The sequence below is a fragment of the Schistosoma haematobium genome, chromosome 3 (assembly GCF_000699445.3).
Source record: "Schistosoma haematobium chromosome 3, whole genome shotgun sequence".
NCBI lineage: Eukaryota > Metazoa > Platyhelminthes > Trematoda > Strigeidida > Schistosomatidae > Schistosoma > Schistosoma haematobium.
Genome location: NC_067198.1, coordinates 18,981,013 through 19,004,918, shown reverse-complemented (window position 1 = coordinate 19,004,918; position 23,906 = coordinate 18,981,013). Strand labels below are relative to the sequence as shown.

The window sequence follows — 23,906 nt, the reverse complement described above, 5'->3', positions numbered from 1 at the left end:
AACGCAGGACTGACGAACCAAAATTTATCCGGATTGGCCAGACTACGTCCTTCTGTATAGCGTATGATGAGTTTCTGAGATACTCGCATTAAATTGTATCAAAACGCAAACTCTGTGCTCAACTTAAGCGGTTCTAATTTAAAAAATAAAACAAATTACATCAAAAATACAAAATACCTCAAAAGGTACAGCTTGTGCTATACAGTCAGAAGTTTCTCTAACGCAAGGTAGCGCGATAAACGATAAAGGAAACAGTTAAGACCAAAGGGTTCGATACGTGAGAATCATTCAAAATATTCCCAACAAGATGGGATCAAAAATACGTCTGCAGCAATTCCAGCAATCCTCCTAAGCAAACAGTCGAGAGGTTACCAGCCACACACTGAACCACGCCGTGACCATGAGCGTAGTCAAACACGACCTTACCATCAATAGTCCGGCAACATGCAATAGAAAATTAGGTAACAAAAGATAACTCTTTAATCAACATCACATAAAAAAAGCTCAGACGAGGTAGACCAAAGATTAAAAGGTGTGGTTAAACGAGATCTGAACAAGGGTTAAAATACACGACAGGGTGAAGAAACAAGTAAGTGACTTCACTGTCCAACAAAAATGCTGTGGATGGATTGTCAACGTTCTCTTTCCGTTTCAGAAGGGGACTGCCCACATTCGATAAAATGTCTCGCTTGCTGGTAACATCGTTTCATGAAGGGTATCTCTTGCAACGTAATTTCCCACTCGAACACCCTCAGACACTTCACATGTGCAGTGGGTGTTCAAGGGGTACACATTCCATTAAACCACCGGGAACATCCATTATATTACAATCGTTCCTCATGAATTAGGGAACAATCGGACCGTTGTTACTGATGAATACAGCCTGAAATTGTAAAACAATTTATTTAATAGTTTGCTTTACCTCTAAAATATAGGATTCGGACCATAAAATAGCACAAAGTCCAGTAGACTAGCAGAAAAACGACAAAACTATGCCTGATTCTAGATGGTGAGTTCAATTAACTAAAAACACAGTTAACAAACTCCCAAAATCTGAATTTTAAACAAAATAACGTAAGTTAAACTAGACCAAATATACTTTCGGCCTTATAAACTCACAAAAGTAATGGTGATTGAGAACATGTATGAAAATTACTGCTTCTATTGAATAGTGTGACAAATTGTTCAAAAATGACTTTGAACTTTGTTTGAAAGTGAATTGTGAATAAGAATAGGGTAATCAATAAATTGTTTTCAACTTGGGTTTTTCTCTTAGCTGACTAATAAAAATTCAATAGACCTTAATAGAGCCACGACATTTATTGTATGCGCTACGGCATGGCGCTTAAGGGCATCTCGCTCATACATAAGTTAGGTAAGTATCTTAATTCTTTTACTGTGCTGTTAAGCTGGTGCCTCAAAGTTCAATTTCAGGAATATTTACACCTCAATATCCCTGTTAAAAGACTACTACAATATACTAGGAGTCAGTAAATCAGCTAGTCAGTCTGAAATAAAGAAAGCTTATTATCAGGTGAGTATCCAAGTGCTTCTTTATTGTTTCCAGCTAGCCAAAAAGTACCATCCAGATGTTAATAAGAATGACAAGTCGGCGGCACAAAAGTTCCAGGAAGTTAGTGAGGCATATGAAGTAGGCTTCGCGAACTTCATTCTCACTCAATGTTAGGTTCTAGGAGATGAAAATAAGCGAAGCCAGTATGACAAGTTCGGGTCAGCGTCGACGCAAAACAACTTTGGAGGTGGCCAGTCACAAGGTTTTGAGTTTCACTCTAACATAAACCCTGAGGAATTGTTCCGGCGTATATTTCGTGATAGTGAATTCGTCTTTAATGAATGGTCTACTGGTGATAAAGGCTTTGCAGAATCAATATTTGGATCCGATGCAACTAAGGAGATTCCTGTTAATCTCACTTTTGAACAGGTATGTGTCGGCGTTGGCTAGATAGCAAATTACCGGAAGCTCATGGTCGCATTAGACATCCAAAATATTAAACACATTACAGTCAGTCAGTCAGTCAGTCAGCTACAACGTAGGACCAGGCACATATGTGCATCGGTCCAGGTTGCCATACCGCATCAGCACAACGAGATGAACACCGGATTCATACCAGTGGTTAGGTCAAAGGTGGTAATATATAAGAGAAAGATTGCATATAGAGATATAGTACAAGAAGAAAGAATTGGTTCGTAGAAAGAAAGATATGAAGTGATTTTAATCTCTTAGTTTAAGGGAAGACAGGGAGTGTATGCACCGACGCCATTGTGATCGATTCTGAGCCATGTCGCCAAGAGTCTCCAACCATCGGTTACGAAAGTCACGTGGACCCCAACCAAGTAGTCTGCATCTACCAACATGGCTCAGACTAGAGGTTAGTGTCTTCAAGCACTGATGCCACGTTTTGGTTTGGCCGCCCCTAATTCTCTTCCAACCATCTCTAACACCCGTTAGCATTGCACGTCGTGGTAGTCGGTGTTCAGGCATACGTAACACGTGGCCCAACCATCTCAGTCGATGAAGATTCATAACCTCATCAAGTGATTTACCATCATTCCCTAATACCCTGCGTCTAACCTCACTATTACTTACCCGGTGACTGGATTTCCTAAGACATTGAATTTTAGACATGGTTTGTAGCTCTACAGCTCCATTAGCCAATTTAATGAGTTTAAGGTGTTAAAAACCACTCTGTCGCAAATATTAAGTCACAATGCACTTTTAAATGATGCACCAATACTGCTCGTTCTTGAGTATTTGCTCAAGTTCTGGTGATTGGGGAAGTTATGGTGGCACTCCCTGTGTATAACGTACCATTCTATTCATGTTTATTTTGCGGTAAAAATTTCTGGGTATAACATAGGACTAAGAAGCACACTCCATAAAACAAAATGTCCATGCTGTGCAAAAGTAAAATTGCAGCAGTTATATAATCATAACATTAACAGCAACATTGAATGGTAGAGTTCGGATATGTAAACAATTAATGTAGGCTTTGTTAATGTCAGGAGAAAATCTCACAACATCAAAATTATAAGGCACTGAAGGAATGTATCACGAAACCCTAACAACATACTTCCGTCTTCGACCTTAAGAACTTGTTCTATATCTGTAGAGTAACGCGAAATGGTTACTTAAGTACTCAAACGTTTAACCAAAGTACCCAAAAATGGAGATTGATTGTGTTGTGCCACGTTCGTTAGTGTTAACTATCTAACATTAGTTCTTTAGACTCAAAAAGGTGACAAATATGTGATAAAAATTAGTTAAGAACTAACAACTTTCTTTGCTATGACATCCTTTTATCGATTATCGTGAGTTAACATCCATAATATTGTTGTCTATTTCTGATCATTGTCTGTGTTACTTTGGTCCTCTGTATATTTCTTCCAATATTTCCGGTCCAGAGGATTTTTGTAACAGTTTATGGCACTACATACGTATTACAGGTTTTCGATTGGTTGTGACGAATCGATTATTCACTTCAAATATTCCAGGTCTTCTAACTTTGTAGACACTCTCTAATCATCTACGATCTCTACGTTTAAACCCATAACTCAATATTACCTAAATATTCCAATTCATAGGCTGCTCGCGGTGTAAATAAAGAGATCAGTGTCAATATGGTGACTAATTGCCCACACTGTCAAGGTTCACGTGCTGAACCTGGGACAGATAAGTCCACTTGTCCAAGTTGTCGTGGAACAGGAACTGAGAACATGAATACTGGACCGTTTTTGCTCCGGAGTGTTTGTAGGCGATGCCATGGCACCGGCACCATCATTCGACATCCTTGTCGAGAATGCGAGGGTAAAGGTAGGATTGTCGGACGTAAACGAGTCAATGTATCCATCCCTGCAGGTAATTGTTGTATATTTTTTTCACTACTTTGGGTATTTTCTATTTTCGCTTTTCTTTGTGTGAGAATACACAAACAAAGTCACTTACTTTCACGGACCAATACATTTTTTACTTGTCATTTTCAGTTTTTCATAGATACTATCAGAATGTGTTATTAATCATGTCTATATATATTCAGGAATGTTGAGCTTGTGTTGATAGCTACATGATTTTCTGATTTCGACTGAAATGAAAAATTCTCATACATTGAGAACGAAATTTTCTTGCTTTGTAGTTTGAAGACTGTAATTTCAGTTTCTAGGTTCAAACACTTCACCAGATTGGAAGCCTGGTAGTCTTACTGTTCCTCACAATCTAAGTTTGGTGCATGAAGCTGCATTTGAGAACGAAGTTAAATTAATATTTGTTCCTTTTCTGAAATCATCCCATATTGGTTTACAGCTTTTAAGTCAACCTTCAGTTATTTCAATTAGGTCTGGGCACTCGGGCAGCATCACAGCCCACACACAAACGGAATGATAAAATGACGATACTTACGGAAAATAATATACTTGCTTCGATTAACAGTCGAACAACTCACATTATTATTATTATTATTATTATTATTATTATTATTATTATTTACTACGTCATTATTCACCCTCTTTTATTCCTACTCTGTCTATACTTATTTTTTCGACTTATACAGCAGCTCGTCTATTGTGAAAATTCGACTGTATCTAAACGTTCTCGAGTCACTGTCCGGTTGGAAATTGTATGTTACCACCGAATATGAGTACTGAAGCAGTTTTTCTGAAACCACGTGCACCATTCAAACTGGCTGCCTTCAACGTTCGCACACTTACGCAGGTCGGACAATAGATAGGGCTGGCTATGTCCTTGGAAAGTCTTAATATCGATGTTTGTTGTCTATCCGAGACCCATATTCAAGACTTTGGTGAAGTACTACAAATTCGCTCTCCATCTGTCGCTTCTAAAAGCTTGTTTTGCGTGCGTTTATCTGGGGACTCTGTGGCATCTTCGTCTGGTCTTGCTGGCGTTGGTGTCTCACTAAGCTCTAGAGCTGAGGCAACACTAATCGATTGGATCCCCATTAACAGTCAGTTGTGTGCCGTTAGATTAGAAAGTCCGGCAAGAGAAACTATGTCTTTTTGTCATCTCCGCCTATGCCCCGACAGATTGCAGCCCGGATGCAATCAATAATGAATTCTACCACCAGTTAACTGTTTTCCTACAGAAAATGCGTTCGATAGATATTGTAATACTAGCCGGAGACTTGAATGCTCAGGTCGGGCGTCTAGGCACAGAAGAGAGTCGTTTAGGTGACCGATGTGGACTTGTTGGTCTCAGGACAGATAACGGGAACCGTCTACTGCAACTGTGCACTTACCACAACCTGTTTCTAGTTAGCACTAACTTTCGGCACAGTCATCGCTGATGTGTCACCTGGCGTCCTCCTTCTGCATCTCAAGCCTGGACTCTGATTGATCACATTGCGATCAGCTGCTGCTGGCGTGGTTGTGTACAAGACTGTCGCTACTTTTGGAGTACCTATCTGGACTCTGATCATGCCTTGGTCTGCGCCAATCTTACCTTACTTTTCAGTGGCCAATGAAGTGACCTCCACAAAAGGATTGGTGTCAGTAAGTTAGTTGCAACTTCTGTTGCTAGTAAGTATCAAACCAAGCTAGCCTCTAGGCTAGCTACCATTCCACTGAAAAGTATAGATGAGCATTGGTCGCAACTTCACAATGCCATGAAAATGGAGAGTAAAGCCGCTTGTGGCTTCGCGAAACGTCCCGCTTACAAGCACTGGGTTTCTTCAGGCTCCTTACAACTCATTGAATCCCGTCGGTCTACTCCGGGTGGCCGTGAGTTTGATCTCAAATGAAGGATGTAACGTAAGGAAATTGGGCAAAGCTTGCGTATGGATCGATAAGCCTGGTGGTCGGAGCGTAATAATGAGCTGGAAGCAGCAGCTGCATCAGGTAATTACCGGGAGCTCTTCCAACTGATCCACCAATGAGGTGGAAGTCCGCAAGGAACTCCAATTCTTGAAGCGCTACGAATCACCTGGCCCATATGACTTACCTCCGGCTCTTTTTGAAGATGATGGTGACTTTCTGACTAAGGAACTGACGACGTTGTTTACAAAGGTCTGGAAGCTAGAAAGTGTACCAACGTCATGGAATGAGTCGATAGTTGTCCCTATCTTTAAAAATGGTTCACGTCGTTCCTGTAACAACTATCAAAAACCGAGGAAGATTGACTTGCGAGGAGCAGGCTGATTTTCGTTCTGGTCGATGATGTACTGATCATATCTTCACCCTCCGCCAAATGTCAGAACACCGTCATACTTATCACCTACCAACAATCGTAGTTTTTTTTGACATCAGGGCTGCCTTCGATTCGTTGAACACGACTGTTCTCTGGGATTGTCTATTGAAAAAGGGTGTACCTGAGAAGTTCATTAACATCTTAAAGGTCCTATATACAAAAACCTCAGGTAGAGTGACGGCATACAACCACCTTTCTCCATTGTTCCATTCAAGCAGTGGGGTTAGACAGGGTTGCCTAATCCTACCATTTCTCTTCAACTTTGCCATCGATGACGTTCTGGAAACAGCTCTGATAGATGTAATTAATGGCGGTGTGGATCTGTTGCCTGGAGAAAGACTTCTCGACCTTGAGTATGCGGATGATATTATCTGACTGTGCGACAATGCCCAAGCCATGCAATCCGCACTTAATCAGTTGGCAATCAATGTCCGTAGGCATGATATGTGCTTTGCACCTTCGAAGTGCAAAGTACCTCTACAAGACTGGCAGGATTCTAATCCTGTACTCACTCTGGATGGGAAGCAGATAGAAGTAGTCGAGAAGTTCGTGTATCTGGGTAGCTGCATAAGTGCTGGTGATGTCGTGAGTGATGAGATCAATGCACCTAAAGTGAAAGACAGAGCGGCTTACGCTAACCAGGGCCATCTTTGGCCCCTTCGTGATGCTAGTTCGTCTGTTTAAGGTCGGATCTACAACGCGTCGGTGATAGCAGTTTCGCTGTATTCTTGTGAAATCTGGGCTCTCTGAGTAAAGGATGTCAGACGACTCTGTGTTTGATAATCGCTATCTCTGAAGGATTGCTGACATCCAGTGGCAACACCATGTTAGTGATGCAGAGGTTCGGCATCGTGTGTTCGGGCACAGAGACGATAATCCAATTGGTATCACCATCTTAAAACATCGACTTCGGTGGCTTGGATATGTACTACGAATGTCGCCCCAGAGAATTCATCGTCGTGCATTATTTGCGAACGCTGGGACTAGTTAGAAAAAGCGGACAGATGGTCAGTGTCTGACATGGTGTCGTGGTATGAAAGAGAGCTGCAAAAGGCTGGCTTCTGTTGGTCGTTCATGACTTCCTGGTTGGGGTCCGAGAGATGGTGCGACACAGTGGTTAGAGACGTTATCAGATATGGCTCAGAACAGAAGCCAGTGGCGATCCTGCTGTAAACTTTCACTTTATTCATAAATAAAAGGTTCTATCTTCCTTAAGTAAAAGAATTATTATCTTTACGAAGTTGAAAAAGCTATAAGAAATCTGAAGCGAAGGAGAGCAGCAGGCCCTGACAGGTTCACTTCTGAGATTTTTAAGGATCGCGGTCCAGTATTAGCAGTGAGATTAACTGAGGTCTTAGGTAGAATTCGGGAACTGGACGTAATCCCATCTGACTGGTCTCAATCACTGATTGTGCTAGTCTATAAGAAAGGAAAAAAATTCTCTAGTGACAATCACAGAGGAATAAGTTTGACTAATATAGTGTCTAAAATATTAGCTTCAATAATACTTCGACGCCTAACTAAAGCTCATGAAGAGCAGACTAGAGGAAATCAGACTGGTTTACGACCTGGACGTGATTGTATAGACCAGATATTCACACTACGTCAGGTTCTAGAACACAGACACACATTCGGACTCCCCACAATCGTAGTATTTCTCGACCTTAAGGAGGCATTTCACTCTGTTGATCGTGAGGTTCTATGGCAGTGTTTGTCACTGAAAGGAGTACTAAGGAAGTACATTAACCTTGTAAAGGCTCTCTACTCGAACACAACTGGTCGAGTGAGAGCTTATGGCGAACTGTCATCAGAATTGATTACCTCAAGTGGTGTTCGTCAGGGCTGTCCACTCTATCCATTCTTGTTTAACTTTGTCGTTGACGTGCTTTTACAGATAACACTCTACTCATCTAAATCTCCAGGGGTTGAACTTCTACCGGGAGATTCACTTTTGACCTACAATATACCGATGACATAGTTCTATTTGGTGAAGACGCTGACGAAATACACAGTCTTCTGACCACTATAAGCAACAATACAAGCATGTTCGGCATGCGATTCTCTCCCTCGACATGCAAAATGTTACTTCAGGATTGGGTTGCATCGACACTTGAACTAATGATAGGGAGTGAAGTAGTTGAGCGTGTCGACCGCTTCACTTATCTTGGAAGTCTCATCAGCCCTTGTGGTCTGGTGTGTGACGAAATCTCAGCACGGATACAGAAGACTCGACTAGCTTTTGCCAACTTGCGTCATTTGTGGCGTAGGCGGGATATCCGTCTATCAACCAAAGGACGTGTTTACTGTGCAGCAGTTCGCTCCGTCCTACTTTATGACAGTGAAACATGGCCAGTAAGACAGAGGATATTCATAGGTTACTAGTGTTCGATCATAGGTGTCATCGAAACATTGCTCGTATATCGTGGGACCATCGAGTAAGTAACACAGTTGTTAGGAAACGGGTACTATGTAAGGATGGCAAATCAATTGATGAAGTAATGAAACTTTATCAGTTGAGATGGCTGGGACACGTGTTACGTATGTCCGACCACCGACTGCCTCGACGTGCGATGTTCAATGGTATAGGAGTAGGTTGAAAGAAAGCTAGGAGCGGCAAGACCAAAACATGACATAGGTCCATGAAGTCACTGACAAGTGGACTGAGCCATGTTGGTAGGTGTAGACAACCTGGTTGGGGACCGCGAGATGATAGCAACCGATGGTGGTTAGAGACCTTGAATGACATGGCTCAAAATGGTTTACGATGGCACAGGTGCATCCACTCTTTGTGTTCTCCCAAATTCTAATCTTCTGAATTCTTCATGTTCCTTTTTTTATCTTTCCAAATTTATTTCACTGAATTATACTCCTTGAATAACATCTTTAAACCCTAATCTTTCCGATTACTGCTTATACTGTTACCACCCCTACCACTACGGGATTTGAATGGACAGCTGCATCTCTGTGCTGATGTGGTGTGGCAACTCGAACTGATGTACGTACGTACGTACGAAGTTCTACGTTGTTACTGACTGACTGACTAATTCCCTCATCTTTTATATCCATGCCTTTAGGGGTAGAAGACGGTCAAGTTTTGCGAATGTCTGTTGGTAATGACGGTCTGCATAATAACGAAATATTTCTGCAAATTCGTGTGGAGAAAAGTCGCTATTTTCGTCGTGAAGGTGCAGATATACATTCAGACATCACGGTCTCACTTTCCCAAGCTGCTTTAGGTGGTAAAATACGCGTACAGGGAATTTATGAAAATATGCTAGTCACTGTAAGTAATTTGTAATGTCTAAAACATCTTGCTTGCTATCCCATTCATCCTCATTTAGCTGACACCATGAAATGGAACTTATTCCAAACTTATAACTTATATTTGTCTTTATGAGATCATTAGCATAGTATACATTTTGTCACAATATGACATGTGGAAGTTTGTTACAATGCTGGATAACTTTATCGTGATGAAAAGGAAGAGAGCATATCATATAATAACAAAATGATGAGTATTGATTTGCACAGTTTAGTTTAAACAAATATTTCGTTCATTTCAAAGAAGCATTTCTACGTTCACTAAGTACGGTAAAACCACTAAACGCGCGTTTACTGGCACTCGTTAACTGTATGTACCTGTATCTCAGTTGATGTTCAATCGTGGATTCCAACATAGTACCTTTTGCTTCAAACGTCATTGCGTTATACTTTTAGCTTTTGAGTCCAAATAGCTACTCACTCGTGCAGCGGGTGAAAACTTTGATGTAATTTGTAGTGATCATTTTAGGGGTTGTGGAGATTGTTAAGCTTTTGATTGGGATCATGAACCGATTGATGTTAGACCACCATTAAAAACCTGGAAGCACTGGACGGCCGTTTCGTCCTATTGTGGGACTCCTCAGCAGTGCGCATCCACGATCCCGCCCGTGGGATTCGAACCCAGGGCCTTCAGGCTTGCGTGCGAGCGCTTAACCTACTGGACCACTGAGCCGGTATCCAACGGTGTTAATGTTTAACCTCGACCAATCCACGAAGTTGTGTGACCATCTTCCACTGTACTGAGGTAGATACGTGTCTCTACCCCTACCTTTCCTGTTTTTGGTGTCCCACTACTGTCAGTGTTCTTATTTCAATTGTGTGATTATCGTAACCATTAGTTAGAGACTTTGAGTGGCACAACTCAAAGTCTTTCTTAATAACGTCGATGCATCCACTCTGTTTCCAAATTCCTCATAATTTTCTTTATTTCACTAATTTATATTTTACTCCCCTTAGGTCCTAAGTTTATAAATCCCTCATGATCTTTTTATTCCACTAATTTATATTTTTTTGAATTGTATTTTCACTGCTTAACTTTTATATTACTACTAACTCTGTTACTACCTCTACCACTTTGAGATTTGCCCTGACAATTTCATCTCGCTGTGCTAATGCATTATGGTAATTTGAACTTATATACATACGTACCAGATTTCGCGTTGCGTTTGACTGACTGGCTGACCTCAATTATGCAACTGAAAGCGATACAACTTTGTCTCATGTCTTCTGTTTTGATAAATTCATAATGTTATATACTATAAAGAAAATCTAACTCAGTCGTCACTGCATGCACTTCTGAACCATATTTGGTAATAATAATCTGATCATTTACATATTCATTCTTAGATTCCGGCTGGATCATGCAGTAATGATAGAATTCGGTTGCCAGGTAAAGGGATTAGTCGAATCAATGGATATGGATATGGGGATCATTATATACATATTCATATTCAAGCTCCTAAGTAAGTTCCAAACTGTTGCATAAATAATCACACTACTTCAAAGTAAGTAAACTAAAATGATAAACAATTAGTTATGCGTTGTTTTATCATAAAACTACACAACATTTTGTGGAAGTCATGATGAGTTGCGTAAGGGCAAATTAATATTTTATGTCAGACTGTCTTTATTCAACCAATCATTGAAAACCAGTAAGTACTGTTTGTTTGATCTTATTAAGGAACTCCTCAACAGTCTTGATCCAACAACCTACTAGGGATCGAACCCATGACCTTCTAGCCTTGTAGCAAGCGTTTCATCTTGAAACCACTGAGTTCACATTCCTAATTGCAGTCACCTCAAGATATCAGGTAACCATCATCCATTGCCGTTTGTGGTAGATCATTTAATTCTCAATTTACATCACGGATTCAACCGTTTTCCTAACTATTCTATACAAATAAAAATACAAATTAAATTTTTTCTATAAGAAACCATCCACCTAAATGATCTTCAGTAAAAACGAGTACACAAAAACTACTTCGATTACACTCTAAAATCAGTGTCATCATTTATGTTTTACTTAGTTGAACCTACTGAATGCAGTTGGTGTACTAATCAACAATGTAATTTTTGATTCAATCACAAAATGTTATATTTGCTTCATTTCTTACCAACGAAATACTGCAGTGAAATATTTTTCTAGCTCTCTCAATTTCTATAGCTGTTATTAAATAAAATTACCATAAAATTACCGTTTTGAAGTTGCTAAATTTTCAATAATATTTTACATGTCTGTTTTTATTTTTGGTTCAAAATTTTATTAAATATTCACTTTAGTGATAACAGACCGTACAGTTGATATTTTTTGAAGCTACTCAACTTCTTCAATACTTTATTCAGTTGTGTTTATTACTGTTACTCTGTCAGATCCTATTCGCACATAAAGTGTCCATTCATCAGTAAACCAATGTTCGATATATTGTCAGTCAGTCAGTCAGTAACAACGTAGAACTTCGTACGTACGTACGTACATCAGTTCGAGTTGCCACACCACATCAGCACAGAGATGCAGCTGTCCATTCAAATCCCGTAGTGGTAGGGGTGGTAACAGTATAAGCAGTAATCGGAAAGATTAGGGTTTAAAGATGTTATTCAAGGAGTATAATTCAGTGAAATAAATTTGGAAAGATAAAAAAAGGAACATGAAGAATTCAGAAGATTAGAATTTGGGAGAACACAAAGAGTGGATGCACCTGTGCCATCGTAAACCATTTTGAGCCATGTCATTCAAGGTCTCTAACCACCATCGGTTGCTATCATCTCGCGGTCCCCAACCAGGTTGTCTACACCTACCAACATGGCTCAGTCCACTTGTCAGTGACTTCATGGACCTATGTCATGTTTTGGTCTTGCCGCTCCTAGCTTTCTTTCAACCTACTCCTATACCATTGAACATCGCACGTCGAGGCAGTCGGTGGTCGGACATACGTAACACGTGTCCCAGCCATCTCAACTGATAAAGTTTCATTACTTCATCAATTGATTTGCCATCCTTACATAGTACCCGTTTCCTAACAACTGTGTTACTTACTCGATGGTCCCACGATATACGAGCAATGTTTCGATGACACCTATGATCGAACACTAGTAACCTATGAATATCCTCTGTCTTACTGGCCATGTTTCACTGTCATAAAGTAGGACGGAGCGAACTGCTGCACAGTAAACACGTCCTTTGGTTGATAGACGGATATCCCGCCTACGCCACAAATGACGCAAGTTGGCAAAAGCTAGTCGAGTCTTCTGTATCCGTGCTGAGATTTCGTCACACACCAGACCACAAGGGCTGATGAGACTTCCAAGATAAGTGAAGCGGTCGACACGCTCAACTACTTCACTCCCTATCATTAGTTCAAGTGTCGATGCAACCCAATCCTGAAGTAACATTTTGCATGTCGAGGGAGAGAATCGCATGCCGAACATGCTTGTATTGTTGCTTATAGTGGTCAGAAGACTGTGTATTTCGTCAGCGTCTTCACCAAATAGAACTATGTCATCGGTATATTGTAGGTCAAAAGTGAATCTCCCGGTAGAAGTTCAACCCCTGGAGATTTAGATGAGTAGAGTGTTATCTGTAAAAGCACGTCAACGACAAAGTTAAACAAGAATGGATAGAGTGGACAGCCCTGACGAACACCACTTGAGGTAATCAATTCTGATGACAGTTCGCCATAAGCTCTCACTCGACCAGTTGTGTTCGAGTAGAGAGCCTTTACAAGGTTAATGTACTTCCTTAGTACTCCTTTCAGTGACAAACACTGCCATAGAACCTCACGATCAACAGAGTGAAATGCCTCCTTAAGGTCGAGAAATACTACGATTGTGGGGAGTCCGAATGTGTGTCTGTGTTCTAGAACCTGACGTAGTGTGAATATCTGGTCTATTCAAGGTCCATACATGGAAGCATGTTGTCCTATTTGGCACAGTGTTCGGACGTTAAAAGCTCATACGTGTACTTTAGAGCGTATTTTCATGAGACCATGGATAACGTTCTGCGTACTGGAATCGTTTGCCCTAGCTATACGAAGTGATAAAGAGACATGAGAAGAGTTAGTCGTTTAGATAAGAAATGTGTTAGGAGGTGTAGGAAGGATTTGAATGTGACCAACTTGGTCTCGTGTGCTGTTACGGGTATGAGGGTGTGACATTTTTAGGGTCGGTCTTTTCTATCCCCTTCCTTCCTTGTGAGAAAGCAGCATCGCTGCAGATGCTGGTTGTCCAAGGGAAACACCTTACTGATGTCACACCCCCCTACAATCAGCAGTACGACCTCGCCCTCAGACCTTGAGTTGCTGCTTTTAGTCTCCAATCGACCTGCCTGACATGGTAGAACATACCGGAACATATGTTCCAGCCAATATAGCTCGGTTGGGTCATCACGATGGACAAGCCCGACCACCGCGTCAAGGTAGCATCTACGGTCGGGAATTAAAATATTAGTTATTATTATTTTATTTGAACACATAAATATTGGTACAAGGGGGCACCAAATATATATATATATTCAATGGTTATGTGAAAGACATCGTGACATAAATTTTTATTACCAAAATAAAAGTATTATTAAATTAAAAATTTTTATAAATTAGGTTTTCCTTTTCAGATTTTCCGTTTAGGAATTCTTAAGTTACAAATGGTATTTACTTCATAAAATTCATATTACTGTTAACATTTACAAAACTCATTTATTCGTCACTTGTCTTGAGTTTGTTCTCGAGTTTTGTTGTCTGATACGAACAATCAGGTAGCTTTTAAATGTCTTAAGTTCAAGTTTTCGTATGTAAACGGTAGTTCAGCTGGGTTGTACCATATTCTTTTTTGTTCATTTCCTTGATATGTTTTACTCTAGTTTAATCAAATCGTAGTTATAAGTGTACCTTAGTATGGAGTAGTGCAAAACGTTCTATATACATATTGCAACATAATTTAGCTTAGACACATTAACCTCTATGACTTTATATCTATTGGTTCTTGTAGGAAACTAACTGATCTTCAACGCGCGCTTCTCCTAGCCTATGCCGAGACAGAAAATAACGTGACTGGTTCAGTTGAAGGCGTAACGTCGACCGACAAACGTGAGTTATGTGATTTAGACTACACTTCATTATGCTATGCATGTATGCTTTTAGTTAGTTTTGAAACTCAGTTGCACTTTTGTAGGCCATGATAAAACAAGTAAGTTTTGTCGGTGAATTTTTACATTGTGTTACTAACTTTCATGTAAAAAACATTGTGTATTTGGTTTGTAATCATAAAATTCGTTAGAATGACATTCCATACTTTTCCAGTTGACCATAAATTTCATTGTTGCTGAAAACTTAATTTCTAATATGTTATAATGGTTGGTTACTTCTCGTAATATAGTATTTATAGTTTTCAACACCACTTTTGATTTGATCGAGAATCATAATAATTATATGCTTCGTAACTCTTTGATTACTATATCTGCCATTTCATTACCTTCAAGATATGTTTCGGTGAACCCGAATTATTCTTAATACATTCATTTACCATAAAAATGATATGGTACACAGCTTCCAAACCGTTGTTTACCAGGGAGATGCTAAGTTTCATTTGTTTTTAAGTTCTATGAGTTGCTTCGTTTTATAAACACTAATTTCACTTCTAATATATATGTATATATCCGACAAAGTTATCATTTACTGAATTCTAGATGCATTTTTTCCGAATACTATCGTTCGCCTTAATATTATCGTCAGTTTGGCTGATTAAAGTCCTAATTTCTGTATAAAAATCTGTAAATTTTATAATTCCCATTGTCGTCTTTTCTGTTTCATACTAAGAAAATTGAATTCATTTCCGTGGAAATTGACTTATTTTGTTTGCTATAGACTACTAGTAAAAGTTTATTTATCCTTTAGTCTTCGTTAACATATTTTATTCAATATTATTTTAAAAATATAACTACTTATTTAGCTGAAAAATCATGGTTAACTACTACTCATTTTAAATGCGTTAAGTATTGATACGATTGTTTAGTCAAATAGTTGAAATCTTAAATATATATTGTATTGTCACTTTAAAGATAAACGTAATCTATCTCGTATAAATGCCATGAGATTAATTTTTGTATATTAAGTTTTATATTAATTTAAAAGGTAATGTTACTATTGCATATCTTAAACCAAGTTCTTCTTAGAATGAATAATAAATATATTTTTTTGTATTATCCCAATGAGTAGGATTATTTTATAAACTTTAGAGAATAATTTGATATGAAGTCTAATTTCGAGTTTCACGAATTATATTTATGGTTAATAGATAAACATAGTAATACTCTTAATAGACAATATCTAGTGTAGATTGAGATTAATTATTTCATGAGAACGGTGTTGTGTATTACATTATCATATCAATTGTTTTATTATCTGTGATTATACGAAATTTAATCTTTAGATAATAATATGAAATTCTATTGTGTTACGCAGTCGTACGTATCTGATACTGATATATAATCTTCCGATAAGTGGGTGTAACTAAATACTTGAGTGAGAAAACGAGGAGTAAATAAGAAACCTTTACAGTTAGGATCAAGATATATCCACAAATTCACTAATTAATGTAGTTATGTATGCCTCAGAAAATCAAGCTAAATTTTCAATCCAGAGCGTATCTGTTTCCCTCGGATAATCAGGCCAAATATTGACCAATAGCATGCATCCCTGACCATTTCTTACTTGTCATTTAGCCCTAAACCGATTTATTTGAATGACCCAACCTATCAAATTCACTCTATTTGCCACACAAACAGTTATTTAATGTTGTTTTTTATTAGTCAAGTATACATTAACTTCCATGCGCATTTAGTTTATGTTAGAGTATCAATCTACTCCCCCCATAGCTATTAAAATAGATTTTCAGTAGTTATTAATGCACACTTTCAGGTCAGTTGTTATGTGATGACATTTATTTGGCTTCAATTAATTCCTTAAATCTTTTTTTAATCCTTAGTAAAAAATACGTTTAATAGTGATAAGGTGGCTTAGTAGTTAAACTGTAGATTTTGAACTGTGATGCATCTGCTTTCGTTCGAGAATCTGACTAGTTTAACTACAGTTCGAATTGTAGCTCAAACCTGGGTACATGAATACGTATTTAAGTTATTAACATACATTAGCTAGCTTACACCATTTCTGTGACTACGCAGTAGTTTGTGGATAATTATAACGTTTCACAACTCATCTCCCCATTTACACCACCTCAGCCTAATTTGAGCTCTATCAACTGTATTCAGGAATTGATTTGTGTTTCTCCACAGAACATAACTCAGAAATAGGCACAGAATATAAGTTGATGGTTTCATAAATTTTTATAATATCTTGATCTGGAAGAATGTAATCCTTGTTTTCTCGCCTTACTCTCTTCTAGCATAGTCCAGTGATTCCACTCTTTGTTTGAGGAAGAATATCAATTATCTGTTGCCTTTACATGTTTCAAAGCAACTAGTTACCATCAATTTCATTTAAGATATAACCACATAATGATACCTTGACCCAGACTTCGGAATCAACTGACATCTCAGCTATTTTACTGTCAGAGAGGCTAACAGATAGTTACATAATGTTTCTCAGGATTCTCTCCCTAGTATTTCACTCCGAATAAATGAGACTCACTATTTGTAATCCGTCAACACATTCCGAAGTCATACTGTAACGCTAAGCGTGATGCGTCCATAAAACATCTTTTAATCACACTGTTTTTGATTTCATTAGGAGTCTATTCATGGGTTACTACTTCCCTGGAACATTGATAGACATGTTTTTGTGCATAGATTTACTTCAGTTTAAACAATCAGGTAGTATCATTTGACCTCAGACATTGAAATCCTGACTCCAAGCTGAGTATATAAGTCTGTACTTGGTGGGCTAGCTACGTTGATTAATTTTTATAAATCTATTGTTGAAGTAAAATAAATCCGAATGATTACCCACATTTTAAACTGATACGACAGTTTGAAGATTATCTTGATTTTGTTGATATTAAACAAAGACGTGAATCTTCGTTTTTAAATTCTATAGAAATGACTGACACTGACACAGGTCATAGAAACATTTTACACTGGCTCAAGCTGCCAGTTCCGTTTTCATTACTATTGTCCTCGTGTTTCAAATCAAAAGACCGCTGGTTTAATGATTTCACTCATCACTTTCATTTTTGGATCAAAGCGTTTCTTATCCTTTGCAACTTAAGGGAATATATCAAAGTCCTATCTATTTAAACAGAAGTCTTAATTTGTATGGCATTACCACGGCTAAAATTGAGTCATTAGGTGTTCCTAAATTTTATATATATTTTCCTTTTTGCTATTTTAAACCATACACCTCATTCCTCACGATTAATTCAAGTTGTTTTTTGATATCAGATTTCATACTAACTAGACCTGTCAGTAAGTGGTAGATTATCTCACTCTTGGCTCTGAATTTCAGTTTGTACATGGTCTAAATTTTAAACTCAATTAGGTAGCGCTTTGAGTAAACATGTAGAACAAAACCTTTAATGATGAGTTCAAATTTTGGTCTTACGAGCTACAATTACATTCAGTTCGTTCAATAAAACATGTATATTTTTGGCAACTATTTTTCTTGGTTACAGGTTAGTGTTATCAATGAATTTGAAACAAACAAATTACGTTTGTCTTAGAATTATTAATAACATGTCCTTGTAAATTTATGTGTTTTATCCCTTGTTTATTAATCCTTAAAAATGACTTCGGTTCGTGTTAGAACCTATCACCTTAGCATTCGTATGTTTTTACAACTGTAAATATAGCAAAGTTGAACAAAACCTCTTATTTCTCCGTTCGCTAAATACTCTTACGGGGTATATTTATTTTATCTAGGTTAGTTTGTTTATTGGTCACAACAAGTAGGATTTTCTGCTCGTAAACGTTCTAAATGATTTATCACTCATATTTCTTAGGTCTTCGCCAACTATACGGAAACTTACGAGACACGTTTGGCCGAAACTGGGAAACACAATCGAGAGAAACGTCTGACTTGCATTCGAACAATCAGGTTGATAGTAGGGAGGAGACGGAATCATCCGGTGCTTTGGGTCGAATAACTAACGGTCTCAAATGGTTATGTGATACGACCTTAAAGAGTTTGAGAAAATAGGTATGGTTATTTTATCACGTTTAAGTACCTTCGTTCGTAGTCGTATTGCCCACTAGATTTTTACACATTAGGCTGCTAATTTTCTGGCTCTATGCATTCGATGATAATTCATGCAGGATACGAATAGTTTCAATCTTTCGTCATTCATCACCTATGTGCAGTAGAAAAGTGCCTCCACCTTCCTACAGCATAGCCTACAAATTAAGACAAGTTATCACTTATTTAAAGCTTATAAACTTTTGAAATGCGACAGGCATTTTACACCTATCTGTTATGGGCCTCGAGTTAAAATCCTCCACAGCTATCCCGTATTCAGTTGGCAGATTGTAATTCTAACATGTTCTTTTTAAGTAGCTTAACTCCAGGATTATAAATCTTAATTGACCTAGTGAATTGCATTTATATGATAATTTTCATATCCTAAATCTGCATGTCGACAGTTATCATTTCCTTCTAATGGCATACTGTATAATTTTTAGTTTTTTTTCTAGGTTTTTATTGATCGGTATGAATCGATATTGATAGCCATTTTCCGTCAATCTACTTTTCACAAATCTAACAAGTCACTCATGAAATAAATAAAAAACCGAGTTTGCTTTAGGACAACCAAGTACTAAAACCTTAACTAATAAAATAAAATCCAAACTCATCTCCATTTGTATGGAAATTAAATAATTAGACTGAATTTCCATGTAGTATTAATTTGTCTTTTTTAATATTATTTCCTCGCTGAATTAAAATAGTCATAAGAATGTTTTATGCTTGATTTTTGTCAGATATTTTTATTCTTGGTGAGTAACTTCTTAAACAATAGACAATAATTTCATACCCTTTTGTACTCAGCGGCCTTTTCATATCATTGAACAGCTATTTCGTCCTAGTATGGTACTCATCAACATTGCACGTCCACAACCCTACCGGGTATTAAGCCTCAGGACCTGATCTAGTTGCGGGCGCTTAACCTCTAAGCAACTTAATCAACATCTAATGGTTAATGTGTCCAGTTTGAAACAGTTCGCTATACTGAGAAGCCATCTTCCATTGTCTTCAGTGGGTAACAGCTTTCTTGTTTCTAGTGCTTGTCTAACTCTGGTTGATTCGCGATCTCAGTAACTTCCGTTAGTCTCCAAAAATCCCTATACTGATAATAATCTTATCCCCACTAGCGACTGATTTTCAGAGGTAATTACTAGAGTTCTTACGGGAAACCGTTAACAGTGGTGTTTAACCATGTCATGTATAATGCAGTTACCCTCCAAAGAAAATAGTTGCCTATTGTCGTAAATTGATTAAAGCTGAACATGTTAACCTTTCGACACCTGTTCAGTGATCTAAAGGTTAAGTACTCACCGTTAGACCTCAAGGTCTCGTCTCATGTACGGTCGTGGATGAGGGCTATTGAGTTGTCCCATACTAGTTTTAAGAATCAAACAGATCTTTTTTCACTTCGATATTCTAATAATTGTTACTTTTTTTGAAAGGACTAATGATTTCTCTTAAATTGCGGAGATCAGTCTAATTTAAAATTTCATCATTTCTATTGTCTTTCTAACCACCGTCGTGATTCTGTAATTGAATGTTGTGTAATCTTGATGACTCTTATACTTCTTGTAGCGATATTGCTTATGGCAGCAGTACTTTCTGTTTTTTTTCCAAGTGACAAGATAAGAATTATTTTTTGGAACAGGGCGTATAGTGCATGCTTATTTTCTCACTTATATTTTGACATTGATTTGAGTGTGTAAAACCAGAAATTCGATAATATGTTGAATAAACTCATTACCAAACGATACTTTCGTATGTAAAGAGAAAATTTAAGCAACAAATTTAGCTGTGAATGATAAGAAAGTGGTTTTTAACTAGGAGAATATTTGATTAATAGATCCTTATTAAGGTAAGCTGTTTCAAACATTTAAAGTATTACAAACATGCTGTCTGGTATCACCGTTTAAAGTGAATAAACTATGTGAAGTATTGTTTTGGAAAATAAAAAATTTGGAATTTGACTTATATCCAAGATAAAAATACTACTGAACGTTCATTTAAATTGGTATTTCATAAAAGATTACAATTTTTAATCAACTTCATAAGATCAGGTAATGTATTTCTGTCGTAGAAGTGTTTTTCGAAATAGTCGTTTATCATATCATTCAGACTGTACTGAAAAAATGATTTACACTTTCCTTGGTACCCAAACTTCTCGTCCGTTAACAATCGTCGTGTCCCACTAGGCTTCTCATTATTATTCGGGTTTTATCTATGAAATTCTATTACGTACTAAAACAGATGTACTTATTTATTTTCATAACCGTTCTATAGTATACGGCTGTGGTTTAATATTGATAATCGTAAGAAAATAATTGTACTTTATGAAACACTTAAATTGTATTAGTGTTTGCTTTATGTATAGAAAATTTTACCTGTTTTAAAACACTACAAGATACTTTTTTCGTGTTTCCATTTAATAATATTTTATTACAATATTTTTAAATTGCATAGATGGTAAGCGTGCCATAGACACTACACCGGGCTTTATTCTCTCTCGTATTCGACTAGCTATTCAAGATCCAAATGAACCTCACGAAGAAGCCAAGTCTCAAGAAATTGATTCAGATACTGTAGTGAAAAATTCTAGTAAAGATTGTGTGTAGTAGTTTTTTGCAAATTCATCTTTTCATCTATAATTACATCGAATTCTCCTTGGTTATCATGCTTTAGGCAGTATTCATTCGTGACCCACTTTTATTTGCAATTTTTTGTACATCTGTAATATATATTATAGTGCCAAATATCTGATATTCTGTTTTTATTTTTTTGTTTCATTTTAAATTACCTGCTGATTATTGTTTGAATTAATGTTTAGTTCGTGAATATGCAGTAAAACATCAGTTTTTGTTTGAGAATATGCTTTCTAGATTAACTGTCATTTTCGGTGTGCTTATATACACATTTTGATCAAATGTTTTATGATGGTGACATTGTAAAGAAATGGAACACTTCTTTAACCATTAGTTGCGTCATTTTGTAATTCCAAAACTTCTGAGAGTTGATGTTCTTACTAAAATGCATTTCTAACAGTTCTACTATACATAATGTTTACCTATTTAGATATGCATTTTTGAATCATCCCTAACCAAAATTTATAAATTATTTTTATCATTAGTACATTCACGTTAAATTGCTTCAGATGTTGTAAGACTATGTAATTAAAGCTCATGTCATGAAAAGCCATGGAATAATACAACTCCAGCAGCTAAGAAATATGAATGGTTCATTGACGGTCAGTACGTGTATCTGCGAGTCAGTGACTTCATTTTAATTATATCTAGGTGTTCGTTATGGAAACGTTTTAGAACTTGGTGTCTAAGAGTTCTGGGTATAACAATCCGGTGATCAAATATGATGCACAAATCGACAATTGTTAGATAGTTTCGCCGACGCATGTATTGTAATAGCTCTTCATGGTGTCGAGGTGTAAGTCACTTGTTGAATATACAACGGCCAACAATCTTCACCGTATTATCTTTTTCACTAGCTTCATTATTAGCTTCGAATGTAACCGGCAGACCCGAAAATGCGTCGGTCAACACCGTGCGATCTTCGACCTCAACTTCCACAGCAGCTACAAACACTTCATATTTTGTGTAAGATGTTAATTGATCTTGAGAAAGCATATGCTTGTTCGTATCCGTTGTCGGTCGATACTCTATCCTGAAATCCTAACCTGGCAATGTAGTTACACATCGCTGTTGACAGTTTGCTGTATAAATAGGTAATACCTTTTGGGGTCTGTTAGTAATGTAAATTGTCAGCCGAATAGCATGTTGCGGAAATTTTTCACAAGGAAGGGACGTTTTTGGAACTATATTTCCTTTCTTTTGTTGTCAGTAATAGTGAAGTATAGGTAATCGTTTTCTCAAATCCACCTAGGTAGGCGTTTGAGGTCATTGCTCCGATTCCGTAATTTGGCGCATCTGCTGCTACCATAACGGGAAGGGCTAGACTATAATGCGTTAGCAGGTTTGACGATAGGAGCTGTTTTGGTTGACATTCTGTTGGCTAGATCCATTCATTATTCTCCGTTAGTAAACAATTCAGCAGGGCATGTAATTCTGGAAGAAAGACACCACGGTGGCTAACCATTCTCGGAAAGGAACGTAAAGTTGTCTCAGTGGAACGCAGATGTGTTCAATCTTGCTAGATCAGTGCAAGCTAGGGACTGATTGAGAAGTCTTACAAACCTATGTAATTCATCTGCCATATGTATTTCAGAGGGAAGACTGTTCCATATAAATGAAGTTTTCCCGAGATTTTGAACTGTATTCCTCTACTGTGACTAGATGCTTTGTCTCGAAGGTCGTATTCACGTGAGTCTTGGGCAATAACTATATCCCCGACCGTTGTTGCTAACTTGACGTGGTGGTCGAGCTTGCCTATCGTGATGAAGCAACCGAGCTATACTGGCTGGAACAACCGTTCCTCAAGGTCGTACCATGACAGACAGGTCGGTTGAGGAGCGGTAAGGTTAAAAGCAACAAACCCAAGGTCCGAAGGCGAAGTCGTACTGCTGACTGTACAGAGGTGTGACAGCAGTAAAGTGTTGCCCTCAGACAACCAGCATGACAGCGATGCTCCCTTCCCACAAGGAGGATATCCCACGGATATCCGTCTCCGGCGGAAAGGTCTCAGCAAGTACGGAGCTAACACAAAAATCACCCATAAAAAGGCCGTGTGTGACCGACCTCAAGCAGTTGTCCCTTGGGCACCGCGGTCACGCTCCCGGGTCACTAAGACTACTTCTAATCCGATTTCCTTCCCAGGTACCTCCAGAAGAACCCTTCCACGGTGTGGGCAACCGGGAAGTGATAACCGCCCTCATAACTGTAACAGCACTCAAGACCACTGTATTCATAATCAACCACCCTCTTCAATTCCTATTATTCCTCCTACATCGACTTCAAACTCTAAACTTCTTTTTTCGGCTTCCCCCTCAAGTGTCACCATAGCCAACGATTCTAGTGCTCAAAACACTCCCAGGTCTACTGAAACCTCGCTCCACACTACACATTGGAGCCTTCAATGTGCGCACCCTATGTCAAATTGGTCAGCAAGTTTCCTTGGCCAAAACCCCAGAGTCTCGTACCATTGATGTATGCTGTGTCTCCGAAACACGCATACAGGATCCCAGTGTGGTCATCCACTTGACCTCACCTCGGCAAAACGGTGAGCCA

General features: G+C 38.1%; 1 protein-coding gene across 2 annotated transcripts; it reads left to right on the top strand.

Annotated features, from left to right (window-relative positions):
• Positions 1-1,193: 1,193 nt before the first annotated feature.
• On the top strand, positions 1,194-23,901 carry DNAJA3_1 (DnaJ sub A member 3, mitochondrial). Of its 2 annotated transcripts, XM_051213213.1 has the most exons (11): positions 1,194-1,236; positions 1,277-1,375; positions 1,410-1,534; positions 1,568-1,651; positions 1,688-1,942; positions 3,604-3,877; positions 9,289-9,497; positions 10,883-10,998; positions 14,516-14,613; positions 18,479-18,675; positions 21,175-23,901. In XM_051213213.1, the coding sequence occupies exons 2-10, from the start codon at positions 1,327-1,329 to the stop codon at positions 18,673-18,675; spliced, it is 1,407 nt and encodes a 468-aa protein (XP_051069169.1). In that variant the 5' UTR covers positions 1,194-1,236; positions 1,277-1,326; the 3' UTR covers positions 21,175-23,901. The 2 variants fall into 2 exon arrangements, with proteins under 2 accessions (XP_051069169.1, XP_051069170.1); XM_051213214.1 differs by lacking the exons at positions 9,289-9,497; positions 10,883-10,998; positions 18,479-18,675 and adding an exon at positions 4,566-7,773 and having other exon boundaries at positions 13,405-14,613.
• Positions 23,902-23,906: the final 5 nt, after the last annotated feature.

Coding starts and splice junctions, on each gene's coding strand:
- DNAJA3_1 (XM_051213213.1), top strand. CDS start 1,327: ATGCGCTACGGCATGGCGCTTAAGGGCATCTCGCTCATACATAAGTTA. Junction 1,535..1,567: donor TAAAGAAAGCTTATTATCAG/GTGAGTATCCAA, acceptor TATTGTTTCCAG/CTAGCCAAAAAGTACCATCC. Junction 10,999..14,515: donor ATTCATATTCAAGCTCCTAA/GTAAGTTCCAAA, acceptor TGGTTCTTGTAG/GAAACTAACTGATCTTCAAC.